General features: G+C 53.9%; 7 protein-coding genes across 7 annotated transcripts; 4 read left to right on the plus strand and 3 right to left on the minus strand.

The window, feature by feature from the left end:
• Nucleotides 1–800: 800 nt before the first annotated feature.
• Nucleotides 801–2,103, plus strand: A1O1_05527 (uncharacterized protein; the record flags this gene model as incomplete). Its single annotated transcript, XM_007726413.1, has 3 exons — nucleotides 801–810; nucleotides 863–1,018; nucleotides 1,070–2,103. The coding sequence occupies 3 exons, from the start codon at nucleotides 801–803 to the stop codon at nucleotides 2,101–2,103; spliced, it is 1,200 nt and encodes a 399-aa protein (XP_007724603.1).
• Nucleotides 2,104–3,120: 1,017 nt separating this feature from the next.
• Nucleotides 3,121–4,242, minus strand: A1O1_05528 (uncharacterized protein; the record flags this gene model as incomplete). Its single annotated transcript, XM_007726414.1, has 2 exons — nucleotides 3,121–3,901; nucleotides 4,001–4,242. The coding sequence occupies 2 exons, from the start codon at nucleotides 4,240–4,242 to the stop codon at nucleotides 3,121–3,123; spliced, it is 1,023 nt and encodes a 340-aa protein (XP_007724604.1).
• Nucleotides 4,243–7,457: 3,215 nt separating this feature from the next.
• On the plus strand, nucleotides 7,458–9,320 carry A1O1_05529 (uncharacterized protein; the record flags this gene model as incomplete). The annotated part of the gene is made up of 1 exon (XM_007726415.1): nucleotides 7,458–9,320. One exon carries the CDS (start codon nucleotides 7,458–7,460, stop codon nucleotides 9,318–9,320), a length of 1,863 nt encoding a protein of 620 aa, XP_007724605.1.
• Nucleotides 9,321–11,530: 2,210 nt separating this feature from the next.
• On the minus strand, nucleotides 11,531–13,161 carry A1O1_05530 (endo-1,3(4)-beta-glucanase; the record flags this gene model as incomplete). The annotated part of the gene is made up of 2 exons (XM_007726416.1): nucleotides 11,531–12,979; nucleotides 13,045–13,161. 2 exons carry the CDS (start codon nucleotides 13,159–13,161, stop codon nucleotides 11,531–11,533), a joined length of 1,566 nt encoding a protein of 521 aa, XP_007724606.1.
• Nucleotides 13,162–14,579: 1,418 nt separating this feature from the next.
• A1O1_05531 (uncharacterized protein) lies at nucleotides 14,580–19,244 on the minus strand (the record flags this gene model as incomplete). Its single annotated transcript, XM_007726417.1, has 1 exon — nucleotides 14,580–19,244. The coding sequence occupies one exon, from the start codon at nucleotides 19,242–19,244 to the stop codon at nucleotides 14,580–14,582; it is 4,665 nt and encodes a 1,554-aa protein (XP_007724607.1).
• Nucleotides 19,245–20,422: 1,178 nt separating this feature from the next.
• A1O1_05532 (uncharacterized protein) lies at nucleotides 20,423–21,429 on the plus strand (the record flags this gene model as incomplete). The annotated part of the gene is made up of 2 exons (XM_007726418.1): nucleotides 20,423–20,469; nucleotides 20,895–21,429. The coding sequence occupies 2 exons, from the start codon at nucleotides 20,423–20,425 to the stop codon at nucleotides 21,427–21,429; spliced, it is 582 nt and encodes a 193-aa protein (XP_007724608.1).
• A 997-nt stretch (nucleotides 21,430–22,426) lies between these two features.
• Nucleotides 22,427–23,947, plus strand: A1O1_05533 (uncharacterized protein; the record flags this gene model as incomplete). Its single annotated transcript, XM_007726419.1, has 2 exons — nucleotides 22,427–22,943; nucleotides 23,061–23,947. 2 exons carry the CDS (start codon nucleotides 22,427–22,429, stop codon nucleotides 23,945–23,947), a joined length of 1,404 nt encoding a protein of 467 aa, XP_007724609.1.
• Between the last annotated feature and the right edge of the window lie 593 nt (nucleotides 23,948–24,540).

Below are 24,540 nucleotides of genomic sequence, written 5' to 3' on the forward strand. Positions count from 1 at the left end.
ATGAATGAATGGTGTTGGAACCACCCTTACCTATTTAACAAGTCCATCGACCGGGCTAAAGATGAGATCAGACCCAAACGGCGTCAGGGACATCGAGGTCAGAATTTGTTGATGCCGTAATAAAAGCCTCCCAGATCCAAGCATCTCCGCTGTCGCGGGTGATATTCCATTAAAACAGCCAGAAGAACCGTCGCCGCCATCATCATCATTCAAGCGATGGACAAAGCTTGGTCTGAGAAAATGTTGCGTTACGCGAGAGAAATGCAGTGAGTGGCTGAGAAGGAATAGTTGTAGTCATCGGCTCTCCCGGCAAGGGTCTGAGCCCTTTTCTTTGTCAGGAACCTTACCATCAATCCGGGGAATGTTCCAGGATATGAATAAAGCGGCGAGAGGGAAAGGCGCTGAATATGAGCTGCTGACACAGGAGATAGGGACAGGTTGGGACGCCGTCCAGGGCGTTCATCACCTTGGATGATGGGTAACAAAAGATGAGGATCGATATGATCCAAGGCCACTCCTGCAGAGGGAGAGGAAGAGGGAGAGGAGAGATCATACGCCTAATAACCTCTATTGCCAAATATCTCTGATAAAGAGCAAATATCCCTTTACGGCTTAGTGGAAGCATCTAGTGCAATGCTTAATCCAAGGGACAGGTCGCGCCTTAGTCAGCATCGCTGACTTCTCCGATTCCGCGGCGCGTGGCATTGATTTTCCTGCGTTCGGCCAGTCGACGCCGTGCAAGGTAAATACCTAGATATCTGTACGGTCATGTCTCGAGCCGGACAACGGTGGCGGTAGTGATGTCTCAAGGTGCTCATCCCGACCCGAACCACACATTCGCATTGCTGACTGACAGCTCCAGACTTCGATGTGACGAAGCTCCCGCTCGAAGTCCTCCGCGCCGAACTGGACCGCCGAAAAGAGAAGCCAACATGCGGTACGCCCGGAAAACAGGGCTCCTACAACACGGGCATCCATGTGTTTGCCTTGTTCCTGCTCCTCGGGCTGAGCACGCTAGGTACGTAGCTGCCGGATCCTCATTCACGAACATAAAGGTTGACCTTGACAGCATGCTCGTTCCCGATCATCGCACGGCGGTTCCCTAACCTCCCGATCCCGCACCGCTTCCTGTTTCTGTCGCGACATTTCGGCACGGGGGTCCTGATTGCGACGGCATTCATTCATTTATTGCCCACGGCTTTCATATCCATGACCGACCCGTGTCTGCCGGACTTTTGGAGCAAGAATTACACACCCATGCCGGGGTTTATCGCCATGATGGCAGTGTTTGTGGTAGTTTCGATTGAAATGTTCTTTGCATCGAAAGGAGCCGCCCATAGCCATGGAGGTGAATGGGATGGGCTACCAGAACCCAGTCACAGGCCGACCCGAGGGAACGGTCGCGTCTCTTTGAACCAGACAGGCACGCCTCTGACACCTTACACTGATGGGACCCCAAAAACTCGGCATTCCATGTCCAGCGAATCGGACTCCGACGACCTCGACGACTTGGATCCGATAGCAGAACAATCTGCACCCTTCAGTCACCCTCACAGACGAGCCTCGTCACAACATGATAACCACGCGCCCGCCGAACAAAATCCCCAAAGACTGTTCCTCCAATGCTTGCTGCTCGAAGCCGGCATTCTTTTCCACAGTATCTTTATTGGAATGGCGGTCTCGGTAGCCACAGGCACGGAATTTGTGGTCTTACTGGTGGCGATCTGCTTCCACCAGACGTTTGAAGGGTTTGCTTTAGGATCCCGGATTTCTGCTCTGATTCCGGCCTTGTTCGACGCCCGCAGTCCAAAGCCGTGGCTGATGGCATTGGCTTACGGAGCCACCACCCCCATTGGCCAAGCCATTGGGATATGGATGAATGAGCTCTACGACCCGGCGTCTGAGGTGGGCTTGTTGATGGTTGGCATCACTAACGCTATCAGTAGTGGCCTCTTACTGTTCGCCGGACTTGTCCAGCTGATTGCGGAGGACTTCCTCAGCGAGAAGAGCTATGAGATCCTCAAAGGACGCAGGAGGGTTGAGGCTTGCCTTGCCGTTGGCCTGGGTGGGCTCTTGATGGCTATCGTGGGAGCTTTTGCCTGAGCAAGAAACGATGATCCAAACTCCCATCCACCACTCTTTCAGCCTACATCGAAGCACGGCCATTCTTCCCTTCAAGCCACTCTAGGGGCAATGCACCAGGGAGAGCGGATCTATTGACAACTCTTCCCCTTCGCCGAGGGCATCCAAGTGCCGCTTACGTTGGGATACCGCGCGCCAGCACAGATGTGCCTGATTCTCTATCGGTTGATCCTACACGGCTGGCGTTGTTGACCAGTTTTTCTAGCACAACCGCCGCGCCGGGACGAGTCGTAGTGAGCGACCTCACCGGAGATGCTGAAGGAGGTGAGCAGGTTGTACAGAGCCCAACTTCTACAATGTTTCCGACCTCTGTTGAAGGAGGACTCATGGCTAGGCTTGGGCCGAGCAAGAGGCGTGCATTACGAGCGCGCGAGGATAACCAATCATGGCTTCACCGCTGTGAGTAGCCGATCTTCAGTTTCAAGCATGAACACAGGGTGCTCCACGCAAGTCTCTTTGGACTAGCTGACTGGAAGCTGAGCGCTCGGTAGCATTGACCAATGCAAATTGGATCGACCCGTGGGCTACGGAAGCCTGTGGATGACGATATCCGGAGATTCGTTCGCCCGTCTGCTTGCATCTTGGATACATTTGCCTGTTCTAGAGAAAGAGTGTATATACAGCGTGTCCAGGACGACCTGGGCGGTATCACGAAAGGCGACGACTGATGACAACTCCGCGCCACAGTTGCCGTTGCAAGTGTACTATGTGCAATGAAATTTGATTCTGCTACAAACCAGGCCGCTCTGGCAGGAGATGTCCGCGGTTCAATCCCAGCCATTCAGACGCTCATTCATCATCAGGTTGAAAGAAGTCACAGTCAACATCCCTAGGATGGTCTCGTTTCTCTCCTCATCCATCTCAGCCTCGGGCAGACGGTCCATCTCACCGAAACCTGGTGCTGTCAAGTCCATATCACGCTCTCTTCAATCACACCAGCTGCAAGAGCGAACCTGGCAAGCTACAATTCCTGGGATCCTACTTCTTCGACGTCCTGGGAGGAGGCGGAAAATATAGTTCAGGCGACTTCCCTGCTCGGACGTCACTGGCCGGCACTTCAGCGAACCCGTGCGTCGTGGGACTTGTCGGCATTTGCGGGCTTCTCATAGCAAAGGAACGAGATGTGGCAGGGGCTGAGGCTGAGGCAGTTGCATCGGGATTTGGGGTCCTGTTGCTGTTGGCAGTGCTGAAGTGGCTCCGGAGAGGCAAGTCTTTCGTCCCTCCGAGGATATTGAACGCCCTAGTTCGCGGAGTCATGGGACTCAGTCCGTCCTGCAATCCCGGCGTGTCTGGTTGTGGTGGGGCGCTGATGGCCTCGCCCGTCACCGGATCCTCGACAATCTCGAAGCGAGCCCATTTCTCCGCCTTGAGACGTTTCTCCTCGGCATATTCCAGCCGTTGCTTCTTGGACGGGAAGCACGACCAGACGGCCAGGCCGAAGTAGACGACGAAGATGCCCAGCATGGCGCAAGTGCATGCGAAGCTCGCCTTGGCTTGTTCGCAATAGCCGACCAAGCTCTTGTCATGTGCCACGCTACACGACTTCGTGATATACCAGGGGGCACCCTTCTGCGGATGGTCGGGGTCGGTGGTGTCGCTGCTGGCCTGGTAGTCGACGGAGACGGTGTAGAGGGCGATGAGGATGGCGTGGACGACGGCGGACAGGATCGGCGGGAAGACGTGCAGCATGTACATGATGGCCTTGACCAGCATGACGAACATGGAGAGGACGGCGATCACGACGTTATAGTTTGTTATACTGTTCGACAACAAACCGTTAGAATACTTGGACAATTTGGTGAGCCTGCGTTTTGGCTCCGTTGTGCTTGCTCGTTTCGCCCTTCTCGTGCTTGCTTACAATGGTGACCACACTTTGGGCGTCGTGTACGGTCGATAGTTGGCTGCCGCGTACAGTCCTGTGGCGGGACTCGAGTTGAAGCCGTTGTCTGCACCGTCTTGCCATAGTTTCGTCCGGTACAGGTTCGGCGCCGCAATCCCGAACAGTGCCAGCAAGGCAATGGTCAAGGCCAGCTCGATCGCGAGCAGGCCGTAGAAGGGCCATTTGTTCGGCTTCCACCGTCGAGACAGGAAGAACACCATGGCGTGCAGAGTCGCTATCGGTGTCGGTGTCGGTAGCTGCCTGAGTTCAATTTGAAGCGATTGATTGATTGATTGACCTCTCTCGAGTCCGTTGAGTGCAGTGCCGGTCTGCTTCAAGGGCGTTGTGGCATGGTCAAGCTTTCTGTGAGGCCGCCGCTGTCCACCAACAACGGTTGTAGTCGTTTACCTTTCGCCTTCAACCCCTAAGACCTGGATTTTCACAAGCTCTGTATGCTCATTGACATGAGAAAGGAGGATAGGAGAACAAGACCTGTGAGGTGCAGAGCAGGGCAGAGAGCCCCTCGCCCAGACGAACCTGGTCAGGCCATCCCATCCCATCTTGCAGGTGACGGACGGGTTCAGGACTGGCGATTGTGCTGTGCTGACTTGCAGCAGGCGCTTACAGGACCGAGGAGGACGAATGAGGGTTGAAGGGTGGTAGATGTGTGAAGCCAATGAACAGAGAGAAGATGGAGAGACAAGCCCCGTCGAGCTACTAGTAGTTTGCTGGGACAAGGGTTCGAGAGGGTGTGCTGGGTTAGAGGATTGGCTGGAGGGTGGGATGTGATTGATAGATAGAAAGAGACTGGGCCGAGGTGATAAGCCATTGCACACTCTCTCCGCCTTCATCTTCTGTCACACAAACGATGCCTTTTTGACGCCCTCCCTCCATTAGTGTCATGGATCTTCCTCAGGGCTGCTGCTGAAGTGAACATATCATTGAGTGCCCCTGTTCTCAAATTCGTTGATAGTTGATCTTGATACCACGTCTACATCGGAGGGCAGAGGGCGCCTCCCTGAGATCAAATCCGTTCCTCCCTGTCTCGTTCACACGATCAAGCTACATGAGCGCCTACCGTGGACCTGATGATGTAGGCGCAACGAGGACCGAATATTCTTGATCAATGCCAACCTACATTGGTGAACTTCAGTCTCATCCTCTTGATGTGGTCACAACCTTGAATTACAGGCTCTCACTATGGTATAAATCACGGTTTACTATAGGGACACAAAAGCGGCGAATGTTCGAAACAGGTCGTCAACACAATGTTCGGCCTTTGTCTGTGGCAATGCTCCAGCATATACGCCCATTTCATTTGCTCAGGCTGGACTTCTTGACTGAGTGTCTAACTCCTCCATTCTCTGCTCAGTGTGAGGCCCTGGTAAGAGCAGAAGGCCGGAAGATCAGCCCTTCTGATCCGGCAGATCCTAGGGAGCAATCGAAGTGGAGACGCTATCTGTGTTCATCATTGTTGGGTCAAAATGGTTGGAGCTCAATCTCCCAGAGACAATATGTCTGTCTCGTGGCGGAGCCTGACCAACCGTCCGAATCCTGGTGGACTGACCGTCTGCAAAAGCACAGCTGTGGTTCTCAACAAAGTTCGCAAAAGCCCTCTTATGGGATCAGAGTCAAGCTGAACCCAGCTCCATAAGTGTGGTGTTCACTGTCCTGACGGTTGGGATCTCGTCGCAGGTCGTGTCTCTTGCCGATCAGAGGGGTCCGGGTAGTATGGTCATACAATACACCAGATCGCGGTGACATATACCGATCCCTAGCCTTCGAACGCAAGGCCCTCGGGCTGAGTTTCGACTTGCAAGTCATTAGCTTGAAGCGGAGATGGTCCCTTAGATGCCACAACTCTTCCATCTTCTGATCGTACGAAGCTTGGTGTCGGTTATTGCACAACTTAGCCTGTGTGGCACCCTCCAACGCCATTAGAAGCAATGCAATTCTTTCTGCTGATCGACTCACTGACGGCACTCTTGTGGAGAAATAGCCGTTATTGCAGACTTTGATAACGTCGCTTGTTACTGCACAGCCCGGGGTCTTGGTACCTTCTGCCCTAGCAAAGTTGGTATTGAAGAGTCAACGCGTCTTTATAACGCCTGGGCTGAGATACGTGTACTGCCGGGGAAATGACCTCACTGTGTCAGGCAGGAAGAAGGACTGCTGTCAAGGAGAATAAGTACTCTGACACGACTGAAGATCTTCACGAATAGCAGTCTGGAGTGAAGTAAGAACAGATGTTGTGGGACCGTGATTGATTGAAATGGACAAGGCGGAGTGGAGGGACTCGGATCAGTCAGCATCTAATCTTATCTTATCGCAATCAGAGTAGTTTATCCAATCATGTCGCGATAATTTAGTGGATCCCGTCGACCCATCTCTTGGCCAATAGCGTCGGTGTTCTTCCGCCCGCGGCCCTACCCCTTTTTCTCGTGTTTCTTCCCACCGCGTTCCACCACCAGCCACCGGGCATTAAGCACGGGGCACCTCTCTCTATACCTTTACACTCCGCGTCTCCTCGCCCTCAGTCTCGGTCATCTGTGGTCTGGATTGACCGTGGTCGTGATATATATACACCCTCAAGATTGAAGCTGCCAGAGCCTGACGATTATGCGAGTCATCCCGTCAGGCTCTGGTTGATATACTGCCAGATGACGAACTCTCATCGGTCCGACAGGGGATTCGGATACTAGGCGGGGGCGTTGGGCCACTTGTGAGATGCCAGAACCAGATGTTTTACTCCAGACTGGCACCAACAGCCAGCGATCAGCCTCGATCGGACCCTGACAGGCAAAGTCGGTCCTCGGCAGCCCCCAGTTTTCCCGCCAGCCTGGTGTTTGACCAGCTCCCGCGTTTTCCCCCTTTGGGCGTTTCGAAACACCTCCCTTCCGTGTGCGACCCTCCCAAACGCGCCCTCGGGCCTATCACTGCTCAGCACTCAGCCCTCTTTGCATCCAGCAGACGTTTTTCTGTGTGTCTCTCTCTCTCCACTGGTCTCGGGCATCCTCAGCAGACGCCAGCCGTCTCGCCATCCAACGTGTTTTTCTCTTGTCTGATGCTGGTCACAGACTGACATCCATAGTCGATTGTTCATCTGCTGTCTTCGAGCCAAAGTGTTGCGCTCTTCAACTGTTGCTTGATATCTGGGTTTGATTTTGGGTTTCGCTATACTAGTCCTGCGTGTCCAATTTCCCTCCAGCCTGATGGCCTCGCGCTAGTCCTCTCCTCCACGATGATCTCTCCGTCTACGTCTACAACCGAGGCCACCCATGCCACTCTTTGACAGTGCCGCGCGCAAAAGGAGCTACCACAGCATTCTGATTCATCGTACACCCAACCTCGACTCTCACCGTCGCGTCCTCACACTTCAACTTGATCTGGACCTCTTCACCGTTCCTCTCGTCTGCCAGACGGACAGACAGGCAGAATGGTGCGCCACGGACTTCTTGCCTGGCACAAACGAGAGCCTCAGACGGCCGACGGTATCGGCACGCTACCGGCCAGCATTGGGAATCCAACAGCAACGCTTCCACCGTCGATAGCACCCACCAATGTCACTCCCAATCCTTCTGCGACCGCTCCGATAGCAACTGCTCAAGCCCCGTCGGGACTTACCACCATCACAGAAACAGAAACTCTCGCTCAGTCCATCACCAGTCTAAACACCGTCTCAACAATCACCACCGAACGAGTGCGGATCATAACCGATCCTTTCGAGTATGCCTCTCTCACGTCCGCGGCTGCTCAATCGAGCTCGACGGAAACCCGACCGACCACTTCCACGGCTTCAGCTTCGGCTTCGGCTTCGGCATCGGCTTCTGCCACAACGAGTGCCGCCGCTGCCAACTCCACGTCTAACCTCAGCACTCTTGTGCCTGCGATTGTCGTCCCGATCATCGTTGTGCTGGTGGCCTCCCTGGGGGCGTTCTGGTTCTTCATGCGTCGGAGGCATAGAAGAGAACTAGAGAGCCAGCCGGAGTTTGTCATGACCGGTAAAGGAGAGAAACTCAGCAGCCGGTCGAACAGTGGGAGATCAACTGCCTCAGATATGCCGGTCTTCGAGAAGAGATCACCCGCCATCACACAAAAGGAACTTCCCTCTTTATCTTTACAAACCCCGCCGCCGACCAATTCCGAGTGGCCATCAACACAAATAGGAGTTGCACGACCGTTGACCCCCCAGCAAACAACTCCCGTTCGAATCCCGTACAATCCGCCCTTTAGCGACAAACGATCTGGAAGTCCTTCTCAACCTCGCCAATATAAAAATTTCAATTCACCTGTACCCAGACCGGCCGGCCCGATTCGGCCTGTCCCACCACCATCAAACAGAACCCCCATGCCATATCGCGAACGCAGCGACAGCCTGCCTGGGCCGAGACCGCCGCCTCCTCTACGCACCGTTTCTCGAGACCCCCCAAGAATGGCTCCTAGTCCTGGCCCAGGCTATGCGTCTCAACGTACGAGCCCGGTCAGATCTCCACAAGGATTCCCAGGATTACCAGGAAACCCTAGACCGAGTGCAGCAGCAGCAGCAGCAGCAGCAGCAGCGTCGAGTGCCGCTAACGAGTTCCGTCTGCGTGATCCGTCACCCAGCATGAACCACCACGTTCGAGCCCAAGCGCCTCCCCATCTCGCAGCACCTCCACCGGGAGCTTACAATGGCGCATCATCAATTTCGCAATACTCCCCGATCGTCAAGGACGCACCCATCCGAATCAGAGGCCCTGGAGCGAAACGCACCCCTCCCCCAGCAATCAACACATCCGACATGGCGAACGAGAAACTGAGCCACACACCAAATTCAGCCAGCCCACGAGGCCATGGCTTAACGGAAGAAAACGTCCGCATCGCCAGACTGGGCCACTCAAACTCGTCTCGTCTGGCTTATACTCCCGCCGAGCCGAGTCCGTCACCTAAACTGCCTCCTCCTGCAACCCGGTCACAACTGATCCCTGGCGATACCCTGAGAGAAGACGAGGACAGTTTCTATGGCGGCAGCGTCAGCGACCGACCGAGATCCAAACGTCGCACCCGACCTCCTTCGTCCCCTACCGGCCTTTGGCCGCCGACGTCAAGACATGCCAGCATCGTCTCCGACCCGGACGAGTATGAAGACATCGAAGCCAAGTCGGACATCAGCAGTCTGAATGAGTTTGAACGTTTCGACTTTGGCCCGGAAGTCGGCAGTCGAAGTGCCAGCGCTGCGGGTCGATCGCTGTATTACGCCGCGCAGAATCTTCCGACCGAATCTCCTTTTGGGGATGGTGCCACGCATGAACGATGGTGATGTGATCATTGATAATCAGATCATTGATCTTCACATCAGGCAAACAGGCAGCTCCCTCCCAGGCTCTACGAACTCATTTCCTTTTGTTTTATCGGTTAATTATTCATGACCTGTGATGATCATTCGGTTCAGGCGGAGGGAGTGTCTGACCTGGTTCTATCTAATTGTCGAAGCTACTCAATCAATCATTCAATCATTCATGGCATTTTCGGACAGGAGTCAACAAACACCCTGGCTCTTTGGGGTGATGCATCACTTTATTTCAAACGATACCCCTAAAATCCCAACCTTATGGTCGAGACAGATTGGAGGACAGTCACGTACCATGTACGGTACCTGGACTGGATCCTCAGAAGGGAGGCAAAGTCAGGAAAAGGAGCGAGCGGCAAAGGGCAAATAGCAACCCCGAAAAGCGACCGTGTCTATGCATGATCCATGATCCACGGTCCTTGGAGACTGAAAATGTATCATTAATGTCGCCACGGCCGTGATATTGAATTGAAATTCATCTATCAAATCCAAATCAAATCAAATCAATCAATCAATCTAATTCGATCGAGCCTTGTAGTCAAAGTACTTGTTGTCATAAAAAGTATTGCTGTCTTTGTCTTCCGTTTCGCATCCTACCTACCTACCTACCTACCTACCTACCACTATCAATACTCGTGCTTGCTCGATCTCACACCCAGATCTCGACTTTGAACTCAAGTCAGGAGTCTCTGCATTTTCTCGAACAGCGAAGAGCGAAGGGCTGTCTCAGGACGACTGATCTATTTATCGGGAGTGTTGAACCTTCACGGTGTGTTCTCCGTTTTCTCTCTTCCTTTTTTGCTCGGTCATTCTGATTTCATCCTATCCTTCAAGGTGGTTTCAATCCGGCGAAATATATGGCCAGATCTCCATTATAGAGAGAGAGAATATGTATCTGAAGAGAGACTATGTATCTGAAGAGAGACTATGTATCTGAAGAGAGACTATGTATTTGAAGAGAGACATGTATGGAAGGAATAGTACCAGCTCTGCCCACAGATAGATAGATAGGTATTCTTTGTTGCAATAATTGTTTCCATCAGGGACCAGCGATCAGCGATCCATTACTGTGGTCTACAGGTGCGTATGTCGTTGCTCTACTTCTATTATAGTTTAAGCAGAGAAGAGAAAACTCGCATCATAGACCCAAACAGCGCACTGCAGTGGAGGTTCACAACGATGACCATGCCAAGAATCCATTGAAGTCTGCATGAGCACAGAAAGACATCGATATATAAATCCGGAACACATAATCCATATCGCATAAGATGCTAAATGCTTGCTTGCTTGCTGCTGGAATCCATTCATCTTCGTTCAAACTCGTTCAAACTCGCCTTCTCTGCTCCATCCACCACCCCTTTTGATTCAGAATCACCCCCTTGAAGTATGCTGCTTCATCAAAGATGCAATCACTCAGTCATATGAGTCGCATGTGTCCTTCCCATGGCATTCCATCCCAGTGGACGGAGGGGGTTGGACTTGCCATCCCAACCTGGCCCATATCTCATGATGTGCCAATGATTGCAGAAGCAAGGAAGGTCATGTCCCTATCTATACCATATCCTTGTGCATTGCTTCATACTCGCTTCAGTTTCATGACTCAGGAAAGAGACCAGCTCCCAGCTCCCGAAAATCATGTATCCCTCCAGTGTATCGGCTGAACTTCAAGCGCCAGGGGACCAGCTCACATGGCATCTCGGAGTCCAGCTCTAGAAGATGCTTGTGTTGGAGAAAGGAGAAAAAGAAAAAGGTTGGAGTGATTGCTGGGATGATGTCGACATGCTTGTCTTGTCTTGGACAGGTGTCGCTCGACGAAGGACGTAGTAGGTCCAAGACAGGCTTTGGAGAGATGATAAGATGTGGGCCCACCGCTGGCTTGATGAGAGTCGAGGCAAATATATAATATGGGCGGAAAAAGCGGTTTGGTCATGGCGAGCATCACATCATATCCCATCCATCACGAGAAGGTTGAGAAGGTCGAGAAGGTCTTGACAGCATCAATAGTCCACCAAGGACGTGTCGACGCCTGCGTCGTGTCTTGTGGTGGTGGTGAGGCTTGCTGCTGGCATCCTCAGGCATTGGGAGATGCGACCAGACTTCACGTAATGCTGCCGCCCTCAATGGCCGAGGAAAACCCCTTCCTTGGTGCGCAGAATCGTTTCAGTTTCAGTGCGCTGCGCTCATTCCTCGACAAGTTTTGCAGCCGAAAGACCATGTCTGAGCAGATGTCGTCGGTGAACGTTTCCGTGAGAACGTCTATGCTTGAGCAGATGAGCGGCTTCCTGGCTTCGGGCTTCGACATTGGCGTCGATGGGACCGGGGACGCGTTTCTCAACCGCCACCTCCGCAGCGGCATGAGGTTCGCGCTTCTTCTTGTCCTTGCCGCCAAAGTACTCGTACGTGACGGCTGTGACGGTGACATATTCGGTGAAATCGGCAGAGTCGTCATCTGCTGCAGCGTCAGCGGCAAAGACAACGCCACCATCAGGCGATTCAGTGACGGCGGCGTCGGCAGCAACAGTCGGGCTGGCGCCGTCCTCGGTGGTCGGAGTCTGGGTCTGTTCAGAACCAGCAACGCCCGCAGCAAAGTTCGCAGCCACGCCCCAGGTCTTGGTGGGTCTGCCGTTCCCGCCGCGACTGAAGCCCGTGGTGGGGATTCCACTCGCGGACGCGGGCGTTGGAAGGAGAGGCACACTGACACTGACACCAGGCAACCCAGAAGCACTGGAGACGCCAGCAGACGCCGAAACGGTCGCGCTCTGCGGAGCCGAGGAGACGGTGCCGTTCGCACTGCCGCTGGATGAGCCCTGGTACACCTTCAATGAATTGATGGACCAGTACGCATCGGCGAAAGCCGAAGGGTTGTTCTGCACATAGTTCTGGCACGACGGGGCTTTGGCACCGCAGATGGGGTCGGCACTCCACACGTTCCCGGCCCAGTCGCCGCAGAAGGTGGTGTCGAAGACGATCTGGTGGCTGTTGAAGAAGTCGTCGATCTCGCATCCGCCGCCGAACGCGGCGGTCGGGCTTCCCCAGTTCGACGGGTCTGGATTGCCGGATGCAAGGTCGCTCGGGATCGCCGAGCGAGGGAAGAACCAGATGTTGATGCCCGCGCTGGTCCATTCCGTGGCGTAGACGCCGCCTTGACCTAGGTTGAATCCGTTGCCGAAACTGGCCAGATTCGGGGTCACGATCGCGCAGCCCGCGTTCGTCGGCTGGCCGGCGGCATTGACGTCGCAGTTCGGCGTGGCTATCACTCCAGAGAACAGGCCGTTGTGGGTGATACTGCAGCCGGGCGTTGTGTGTAGAGCCATGCTGTTCCCCAGTTGCAAGTTCACTCCCTCGATGATATCAATCTCCCCGGCCTCGGGCCAGTTGGGGCCAACCGTCCAGAATGCCGGCCATGTTCCGCACACTCCGCCAGGCATGTGCGAGAGATCGAGGACGATCAAGCCGTGCGTGTAGGACTTCTTGCTCGTCAGTCGGACGCTGTTCCGGCCTGATCCCGTCGCCACGTTGGTATAGTCGACGCCCATGTAGATGGAGCCGTTGGTGGTGCTGATCATGCCGCCATTTTGGGCGGTGTTTTCGTCGACATATGTCACGTAGCCATTGGTTGGATCTGCATCCTATTTATTCGGTCAGTCTGGCGATCCTCTTCACGAGATCAGTAGGGATAAAGGACAGCACATACAGTGAAGAAGTTGAACATGGAGAAGAACTCGTCCGTGGTGTAGTCGTCTTCCAGCACATAACCAGCTGTGCTGAGAGACACTAGACCTGCCAGTGCCAACAGTATAGAAGCCAACATGTTTGATATATCTGATATGTGATGTATCTGATATGGGTTTGGAAATGATAGACAATAAGGAGCGACGGGTCTGGATTTAATCCAAGACGCAATGACCAAGGAGTGTCACGAAAGGAGTGGACGCAAATATGCTGTTGCTGTTGCTGCTGAATAGCGGGATAGTCAAATGACCTTGACTCGAGAGGACCAAGCAAACCACGCACCGGGAATGGGACAAGACCAACCTGGAAGGAAACGAGAGGTCACAACCATGGTATATGTAGGAGGTATATCGAAAAAAGTCACCTTGACCGGGGGGGTACATGGAAAGGGGGCGCATGGGATGGAGACAGGGCCCAGATCCGATCTGGCCATCTGCAAGGCGAGGCGAAGCCAGGGCACCCCCACATGTATGCACGAGGCAGCACTGACCCTCACACGCTGCAGCTGGTTCACGCTCCCTTCTTGACGCGTTCTGACTTTGGCACCGGGAATGTCCACCTGAGACCTTGACTCAAGGCTGGCTTTGGTGTGCGTCCGCCTGGCAAAGACGCACATCTGACATGCAGAAAGACAGGAGCAAGTCTCGCAGGATGGCTCGTTCGCGGACGTAAGTGCAGTGCAGAGAAAAACGGGTGGGGTTCAGATGTCTTGTGCCTTTCTTCCAAGTCTTTTCCAGCCTTTCTGTCGCGTCGGTATGTTGGCTCGAGCCGCAAGGGATGGGCCCCGCCGTGCCGGGAATAGATGTAAGATGTACATATCCAGAATGAACGAATAGAGAGCGGATCAGGAGAATTCGATTGCACGATTTCCCCTGGGACTCTTTGTCGCCCATGGCTGGCTAGCTGGGAGTTGGGTAGACACAAATCCGGACGAGGGGGAGCTCGCGACGAGGGCCATGTTTCGAAGCAACGAGTGGCAGTGAGGAATGAGCGCCGCTTTCACACGCGTGAAACGATGGCCTCATGCATGACACTCCGTAGACGTGAAACGCGCGCGCGCTGTATACGGTCTTGATATTTGGCTAAGCCATGATAGGGTGAAACAGTGGAGTGGGAGGCGGATGGGAGGCGGATGGGGAGAATGAAGGAATGAAGGGGCTGGGAAGAAAGAGGAATTGGCAGAGAAAAGGGGCAAGATGCCAAACCGACATCCAGAAGCTCCAGAAAGGCGTCTATCAATCTCGCCTGCCGTCCAATCAGGTGTTTTATAGACTCATGTCACGTGCGAGGCTAGACCCCCTCGACGTTTCGAATCGACGAATCCATCCAGGGGTCAAAGAGAGAGAGAGAGACTACAGGACAGTGGCCACATATCCACTCCTCGTGTACTCGGTACGCGCCAGAGTCTGGCCGTCAGTCGAGATATGTATCATGATGTGCCCATAAGAGAAATAAGAAGAACGCAACGTCAAGAAATCCTTGTTGGTTTGTGGTCCGCTAATCTACACACGCCGGACACAGCAACGGAGGGCCGCCTTCCTCAATATGTCCAGGCCCCAAGCATTTCTGATGATACACATGCCGGCAAGAAAACACCACAATGGGCCCTAGACTCTCCGTCGACTGACTGTCTGCATTTGGCCCATCTCCAACCAGAGGCTGCTGCACACGCGTGTCAACCGCGGCTTTACCCTTGCCTCGAGCCCCGTTGTCTTCCTGCGCGAGTTCGTCTTGTTGTAAGAGCCGTCGACGTACACTTCGGAGGTCTTCCCTTTTCTGCCATTCTTCCCACACGCGTGTCCCAATGCTCGGACCCCATACGCGGCGTCGACAGACCTCACACAATTGTCCTCTGGGTCTCCAGCCCCGCTGCCGCAACGCCGCAGCTTCGTGGAGATGTACAAACACATCCTTGTCCAGTATAGAGTTGGATAGTGATAGAAGTGACTCTTCATACGCGTAGGCCGAAAAGATGGACCCGATGACACTGCGTAGTTCGGACAGTGACGGGCTTGCCACCGCTGCATGGGTGAGAAAGGCACGCAGAATGCGCAGGAACATCATGTCCTGGCCCCCAGAAGCCTCCCGGATTGACGTGGTACTGGACAGCAGAGCAGAAAATACCTGTTGGATCGTGGTCCGTAAAGACTCACTGAGCTCGCGGCTGGCTTCGTCACGTTGCCCGCCTCCGATAGACATCTCTCGAGCCACCGATACCACCGAGAGTATCAGGTCGAGCCAGAGATTCTCCTCAAAAGACAGCGCGCGAGTGGCACTGCCGGACCGTCGAGGAGACTTGGCAACGGCAGTCGCTTTGCGAACATTCTTCATTTGACTTTGACACAGCCAGATTCCCACTCGTGCGTACTTTTCAATCGCTTCCAGTACGTTCTGACCAGAATGTCTGATCGACCCACTGTCCTCTTGGTCTGGATAGTCTGAGGTGATGGTTTTGAGAGTCGAGCCCAAGAAAGACAGATGCCGGACCAACCGTCCCATAGCTTCTTTGACCTGCCCTTGTCGAGCCTGAAGAATGACCACGGCATCAATGATCCCGCTGTCCTCGATGGTCGGCAATACTTCTGCAAGCCTGATATCGCCCTCCTTCACAGTCTCCACATATTCTTTCACGTGTGAAGGGTCAAATTGACAAAGCAGCCGGACATACAACTCCATAATCTCGTTGCTATATCCTCGCTTGGCCCGCCGATGACTTTCAGGCTCCAGTAACTCTTTCAAGAATTCGTACTGATCAAACGCTTCATCGGCCAGGACGCGTATGAATGTGTCGAGCAGTTCAGGTGCCACTTCATCCACGGTAGCTGCGGTTCTCCGCACATCAATCCTGACCAGGTCAAGGGCATGCTCCTCGATGGCCTGTCTGACTTCTTGACGTTGATGCTCGGTCAATGGTGATCCCTTTCGCAGACACCCCACGATAGAAGAAAATACACCGTCTTGGTCCTCGTCATCAAGGAAATAGGTATGGATCAAGTCGGCATACCTGGATTCTTGCCTGAAGACAGACTTGAGGACGCGGTAAAACCTAGCCTCTTGCAACAGCGGCACCACCCCCAGCAGGTTCGGCGGCTGATATGTCGACAAGAGATATTCCAGACTCAATTGGGCGTCATCATGCATACTGTCGTCAGGATATCGACACAACCTGACAAAGATGTCTTGCAAAATGGTACCGGAGAGAACCAGGTACTGAGGGTACTTGGCCAAATTTCTCGCTATAAACATATCCAGGTAGATCGTATCTTCTGGCTCGAAACCGGCGGACATGACTTCCAACAGTATGCGCACGATGTATTGGCGGGTAAACATCCGGATGCTCGCGACTTGATATGTCCCCCCGTTGTTGAGGGCGCCATCATCGCCGCTGTTGAGGAAGCTGTCTTCGAAAGCCTCGTTCATGGCAGCAATAAAGCTTGCGGCATCAAAATGCAGTATGCGAGTGAGAATCTCAAAGGAACCTGCCGTCTTTTGTGCTCCAGGGAGTTTCGCGGTCTTCTTTGGCTCTCCCATGGAGGTATCCGTTCCGGAGAAGAAGAAATCGTAGATTTGACTCTTTGCTTGGACAGACTCTTCATCACTCATGTAGGCTTCCGTTGGATAGACGCGACCAGTGAGGATATAAGAGATGTACGGGAAAACCTTCTGGGCTATGCTGTATTTATCAATAGAATTGATGCCCGGCGCAGGGGAGGTTGGTTCGGTGTCGGCAAGATCAAGCAAGAGAGTTAATGGCGAGACAAAGTCGCGGAGTGCCATTGTCCAGACGTAAATGTACGCATCATACAAGTTGTACTTCTTACACAACATCGTCACTTGATCGATGTCCATCGTGGAAGTGTCGAGCATGCAAATCATTTCTTCCAATGCCGCCGGCGTGTGGGTCATGACAAAGTGGTTGATCAGGGTCTTCAACGCCGGCGGAGGGATAGAGACGATTCGTTGATCTAGAATGTAGGGTTCCAGAACATCCACAAACAAACCTCCGTGGTCGTGATCATCGTACCAGGTGAACACGTCCTCGAACAGAAAATCCAGATCCTCTGTCACCAGGCACGCTTTGATGCAGGCGTCAGCCAGTTCGATCATTTGAGGCTTCTCAATGATTTCATTGCCTGCTTGCTGATTTTTGCCAAAGGCATACTTCAACGAAGCGGTCATCATCTCGAACAGCTTGTCCCGAACCAGACCAGACCGCACACGGTCGTCTTCGGGGAGCCCGATGGTCGCCTTCTCTCCTTCGCCCTGGTAGTACTTGGTGGCCAGTCGAATGGCGCCGATGAAGTCGCCCGCATTGATCAACGCCAGAAGCCGATCAGCCCAGTTGGTAAGGGCACCCGTCCAGATGTCGTTAAATCCCAGAAGAAACAACCGGCCTTTGTATGCTCGAAAACTCATGTGGAATGCATCGGCCACCACCCCATGCATGGATATGTCTTCTTCATCGAGGCTCTCGATGATGGCCCGCAGTTGTTGCGAGTAGAGGTCCACATGGTATATATTCTTTCCGAGCAGGTCGAAAGCGTCCGTGACGTGCATCGTGAGATCTTCGATGATAAGGAGTTGTTGTGTGATGGTCAAGACCGCGATAATCGACCTGTTCAGCCATTGCACAGCAACAATTGATTCATCGGCTTCATAACGGCTACGTGCCAGGAACTGCAGCTCGGGGGGCGTGCCCTTATCGGCTTCGTCTTCAACTGGTGCTTCATGAACCTCGAGCACAGTAAGAATGTTCGACCACGCATACACAAGTTTGGTCTTGAAAACTTCAGACCCCTGAGTCTTCAACTTGATCGCCGGAAACCATGCCAGCGCTGCGGTCATGGCACTGTGCGCTGCAACCTCCTTTGGCCGGGCGGCTTTATGCTGAGTCTGGGCCACTGGCGTGGTAGACACGATGACCAACAGATACGGTGTCAACATTGCCACCAATCCCAGTCCGTCCGTTCTTTGCTCTATGTTCCCCAAAGGCAACGGCGAGAAGGCGAGCACTGAGCTTTTCTTTTGAGGCTTGGAGGTGCGCGAAACGACTTCGGGATATCGTCCCAGAATTCGAGTCGTCCGGACCACACGACTCACAGCCCCCATGCCACGGGTGGCCAGATGCGAAAACGCCAGGCCTTTGTCGTCGGCAGAGACCAGGGCGGTGTGGCGGTAGCCAAGGAACCCGACATGAAGCACGGCGCTTCCGGTTATGTGTCCATCTGCGCGTCTCGCCTGTGCATGGGAAACATCGATTGGCTGAACATGGAGAAATGGCCTACTGGGTCTGGCTAACTCCCACGTAAAAATATGGCCGGTGACATGACCAACAGCAATGGTGGTGTGGTCCGCGGATATGGCAAGAGACGAGACTGCACCGCTCTCCGCCGCCTTGGTGCCACTCCCGATGATCGCCTTGTGGTTCTGGTGGTGGTCGAACACAAGCACGAGCCCTTTGGATGTGCCGATGACCAGCTGATCGGCAACCGCCAAACAGGTTGGACTGCCAAAATTCCTCCTTCCGACCTCAGAGAAAGCCTGAGTTGTTATCCTTTTGAACTTGCTCCACCTTATAACATCCCACGGACTCGTGGATTCATCTGGCTCGGAAGGCGTGTGCAGTCCGAAACTCGCTACGGACGATTGACGAGAGTGGGTGCCGAGAAATGCGGGAGAGTTTGACCTCAATTGCGAGAGGTGGGCGCTGGAAAGGCGCGATTGAAACCGGGCATCGAAGGGGCGGTGCACATTCGAAGGACTCCCTCTCCGAGCTGGACTACGGAGTGAAGGCGTCCCACTCCGAGGAGAAGAAAGCACCGAGTCCTGAATAGAAGCAGTGTCGTCGTGAGCCGAGGGGAGTTGGTCATTGAGGAAGACATTGTCTCCGCGACTGGACGGGACGACGCCATCGACGCTACCGGTTTCCGTGTCCGCCTCATTCTGACCCTGGTCACTACTGTTGTGGCCGTCTTGGATTCCGTCAGTCTGCTCTGTTTGAACGGCGGAAGGTGTCGCGTCCAATTCTTCATTTGTCAGGGGTTCGAGCTCCGGCACGTCTTTGTCTGGATGGCCGGTAGCGTCCTGCCCCAAGTCATATCTCGGCTCGTCTTCGCCTTCATCGCGAAGAGTGTTCTCGCCCTCATCTAGGGTCGAGTTCATGGAGGTATTTTCGCGAGCTCATTGCAAAGTCGCCAATGCAGAGTTCCTGCTTTGAGAAACGGGCTGTATTCACGAGCTATCCTCCACAGGCACAGCTGTTGTGTCACACACGTAGATCTGACAACTGGGGTCGTCGCAGGGTGTTCCCGGGCAAGCAGCAGCGCGTTAACAGTGTGCCGGCTGGAGAGGTCGCGAGGGGAGGCTGGAACCGGAGGAGGTGTTATAGATTCGGGGATTGTCGACGCCAGACCAAAGATGAGCTGTTACAACCGGACCGTGACATTGGAAGCGCAGTATTGAGCATCGCCTGCTGCTTCGGAGCCGACGCGATGCACTGCACGTGCAGTCGACGGCTGCCAAGACTGTTACTAGAGAATGTTGTGATTGTCCGTAGGGTCTACTGTCGAGCATTGGCACTGGCCTCGTTACCGTCGAGCCGTTCAAAGCGTGATGGAGTGAAGACAGGCATTTGAGATACTTTCGAGACCACAACTCATCATACAACATTTCCCAGGTACTCTGCTCTGTCCGCCTCGTCCATATCGCTTACTACAGGAAGTTGGGACACCCATCACCACACTTACCGGGATCAATGGCGATCAAGGCCTCGAACAGGATAACGAAGCTACTGCAGTCTATGGATCTGGCCTCTCAGCAACCACCGGGACTTGGGGGCCACAGCGGCCGTGATGCTCGTCCGAGGTCGTGATTGACTATAGATCCTGTCACTCAATGTATACCGCCGTACCGAGGCAGTGCCCGTCCCGTGTACATACCAGGCTTGCCTTTTGCACCAGCCAAGTTTGCTTCGCCCCGGACCGCGGGCGAAGAAGCTATCAGGTTAGTGTGCTGGTGCGTTATGAAGAACGAGCAACAATCATGCCCAGCCTGATGGATTGAAATACACCTTTCTGCTTGCCCTCTTTCCTACCATGCCTCGGAATGCGACCTAGAGTTACAATGAGGTCTGATACTCTGATCACCGCTACTGTTGCTGCGAAAGGCGCCCTGCTCGTCCAACGGCAAGGGAGTGGCACTAACAGCACAACTGTTAGCAACAGCAACAGCGATTCGGGCGCTTCTTCCGCGGAGACACCCGCAGCAAACGAGAGTAAACCTACGAATACAATCACGAGCGCTGCAGCTACAACCACGGCCGACAGCGCGGTTCCAGCACAATGATACGAGAGATGCAGTTATTCAAGTCTCTGTTCTTCCGGCAAAGGTAAGGGGGAGTACTGATTCCTCCTATCTACTAGACGAAGCTGGACTAGAAGGCCAGCAGGACGGACTACAATGCAACATGCTCTGTCCGAGAACTGCGGCGTTTCAAATATTGTACACGGAATGCGCCGACTGCATTGCCAGCTATAAGACAGACCTTCCCACCGAACCAGCCCTCTTGGTCCCGATGCTGGCAGTTTTCGAATCGTTTTGTGCCACTTGCAGTTTCTACCCTGACGTTTTCTCTATCACATCCTCGTCCGCCTACTGTGCGAGCTACCTTGTATTCAACTCCATCACCGCTGCCAATTGCACGACAGATGAGGGTCAGAGACCAGAACCCCTCTGTTCGCGGGAACCGAAAGGGGTGGGCTAACATGGTACCGTGATTGCCTCCACCACCTCTTCTGCTTCTTCTTCCTTCAGTTCATTGACGTCGCCACCCGCCTCGGCATTCCCTAGCCTCACGAGTCCGATAACGTCGGGCCCCACAGCCAGTCAATCGGCTGCTACTTCCCAAGCGCGAAGCCATACCACAGAGATCGCAACCGGTGTCACTGGAGGAGTACTCGGGCTTGTCGTCATAGTCACCATTGCACTACTTGTTCGCAGAAGAAGGCGCAAAAGGCGCGCGGCTGCCCGAGGCCAAGCCTCAATGGAGGGTCACGAAAAGCCACAACTGCATTCAGACGACATCAAGCCTGATCGGAAAGAGCTGGAGGGGACACGGGTCAGCAATACCATGCGTGAAAGGCTAGCTACGGAGATCGCAGAGCTGTCTGCAAATGAGGAAGTGGTGCGGAGGGATAGGTTGGGAGAGTTGCCGTCCAATGAGCCGACCGGCCACGAGATGGAAACCACTGAAAACGAGATGGCCGTGTTAGACAGGATGGTTTGTCTGACGGAATCTACTGCGTTGACCAGCGAGAGGAATGATGGCGACCGGCCTTACGAAAGATGAAGGTCACATCGGTAGAGCAGGACACCAATGCGATCTAACATCACGTCTTGGCTGTCAGAGACATGCTTCTCCGGGTTCACTGCCGGTATTGCATACTGGAAGATACGCTGGCCAGCCGACAAGACAGACCCTGCCATAGCCTCAAAGTACACCTTCAACACAGAAATCGCACTTTGCGGCCTCTGGACTCTTTTGCCATCGACCGTTTTCAGCTACATGTCGTATAATGAATGTCTTGTATAAGGACAGAAGTAAGGCCTGTGCGTATATAAATTATCCATATATCTTGTTTCCCTTGTGACTTGACAAAAGGCCTCTGTCACCACGTTGTATATTCTTGGATCACTGCAGTGCTGTGTAGAGACCAGGATTGCTGTCCGATATCCGCCGTCGTCGAGATTAACTCGGGAGGAACGGGGAGGACCATGACGCTAATCCATTCAAGGCAATTCTTCCTTGGCGGCGACATTTCTCCTCCGAGTCAGACTCCGCCGGCGGATCATGATCCTCGGCATCTTTTCGCTTCCATCCAGCCACTTGACCGACCGACTGACGGATTGATTGACTGATCGCATCGCGAACTGCTTTGCCTCTGCTTTGCTCGTGCAGCTGCACCCTCAACGACGCTTTGGGTCACTATCATCATTATATGTCTGAGCATCAGCTCTGCGATTGGGCTCTGCTCTGCACTTGATTCTCTGCAAGCGGTGATACTGTCGCCAACCCATACGAGCACAGCCAGCACGCACGACAGTCTGCGCCCGCTGCACATCACATCATACCACGCATCGCATCGACATCGACGAGCAGCTTGGATCGACACACTGAAAAGATAATGTGCAAAACAACATGACGACCGTCTCGCCGCCCAAGCCCTGGGAACGCGCTGGCGCAGTAGGTAATTGATTCACCAAGCAATCATCTTCCTTAGGTACAACACTAATCCGCATCTCCAGCGTCCTCTGGGACCAACGCCCCAATGAGCTCTACAGCCATGATGGCACCCGCGACGAACAACAACAACAACAACAACAACAACAACAACACCTCCGCCTCCACCCCTACATCAACATCTACATCCACATCTGCACCAACCCTCCCCGATCGTCCGTCAACACTGAACAATGTAGTGAATCAGACGGCCTCGAGCTACGCGAACCAAAACAGATTAGGCGCCGGCATGGGCACGAGCCCATATTCATCGCCGTATTCATCGTATTCGTCTCCCTACAATCGATTCGGCGGCGGGGGCATGGGCGGCATGTACAGCGGCGGAATGTACGGTGGAGGATACGGCATGGGCGGCGGCATGTACGGCGGTGGGATGTACGGAGGAGGCGGGTACGGGAGTTACCCCGGGATGCCTGGCGACCCGAACAACCAGAGCCTGACGCAGACGTGGAATCAGAGCACAGCCGCGACCTTCCAGATCATGGAGGGCATAGTGGGTGCATTTGGCGGGTTCGCGCAGATGCTGGAGAGCGCTTATATGACGACCCATTCTTCTTTTTTCGGTGAGTCCCTTTCTTGCAAGCCAGCAGTCAAGATTCAAGATTCGACAAACACAAACACAAACCTCAAAAAGAACCAAGAAAGCAAATACTGACCAGTCTTTTGATTTTGTTCTGCAGCGATGGTATCAATGGCCGAACAATTAGGCACGCTTCGTCAAACCCTGGGCTCAGTCCTAGGGATCTATACATTATTGCGCTGGATCCGCACGCTGCTGGCCAAACTGACCGGCCGCCCACCCCCGGCGGACGCCACAGCACTCACCCCGGCCAATTTCTCCTCTTTTCTCTCTGGCGGCCGACCCCCCGCCACGTTACCAGACGGGAGTCCCGCACCTGCACGCCCGTCGAAGAAACCGTTTATATTTTTCGCCCTGGCCGTCTTCGGCCTGCCCTATCTCATGACCAAGCTGATCCGCGCGCTGGCCAAGTCGCAGGAAGAAGAACAGCGCCGACAACAAGAACAGATGCCTCTGAGCTACCCCAATGCAAACGGCGAACAGGTGCCCATCGACCCGCGGAAACTCGACTTCTGCCGAGTCCTGTACGACTACACGCCCGCGCCGAACTCGGCGGGCATGGACCTGGAAGTGAAGAAGGGGGACTTCGTCGCCGTCCTTTCCAAGACAGACCCGATGGGCAACCCGTCCGAATGGTGGCGCTGTCGCGCCCGCGATGGCAAGCAGGGCTATCTCCCCAGCCCGTACCTCGAACCGATTCAGAGACCGGCCCAGCGCCCCACGGCGCAAATCACAGAGGGCGCAGCAGCGGCGTCCGCACCCGGAAGTCGGAGCGCCACCATGAAGGGATCCGAACCCGTCGGGGCTGCGAGGAAGCTTTTGGACGACGCTGAGCGCACTAAGAGTTTGAGTTCGATCTATAATCCCGGCATGAACGCCCCTAATCCCGTGCCAGTGGCGGCGGGGAACTCGAAGGGCCCAGAAGTCAAAGGGGGCCCTGGCGACATCTCGGCCGAAAGTTTCCAGAAGAGCGCGTTTTACTCTTGACGATTGACCCCTTCTAGCGCTCCATCAGAGAGAAAGAGAGAGAGAGAAGGTATTCCAGAGGAAATGGGTGTAGTTTCTGTGAACAGGGTTGGATACTGTGTTGTGTTGTGTTGTGTCATGGGTCACGACGGAAAAGGGATTCCTAGGACAGACAGACAGACAGACAGACAGACAAGACAGCTCGACAATATAATCTACTCCAACGACAACATAATCCGATATGCACACTTCCACTACCTAGATTGATTCTTCAAAGTCAGAGGATTTCTTCCACTAACACTGCACTCAGACACAGTGCTCTCTGACGTGGAATCCTGTCCTACCAACTGAAGACCACTTCTCTCCTGATACCAGTAGATACCTTATGGTACACAACCATCTTCCAGGTTCAGTGAAGGCAGTGGTTAAATACATATTCCCACCCAATAATGGCGCCAGTTCCTCCTGCGCCTTCAAGTCATCACATCACATCACCTTACTTATATATATATATCTACACTGTGTACCTAGGTAGTACATTACCTGAACGTATCTTGTATTACGTACTAAGGTACGGTATATACCTAATATACCTTAGGCTACCTTAGGCTACC

Source organism: Capronia coronata, assembly GCF_000585585.1.
Source record: "Capronia coronata CBS 617.96 chromosome Unknown acBCG-supercont1.4, whole genome shotgun sequence".
Classification (NCBI taxonomy): Eukaryota; Fungi; Ascomycota; class Eurotiomycetes; order Chaetothyriales; family Herpotrichiellaceae; genus Capronia; species Capronia coronata.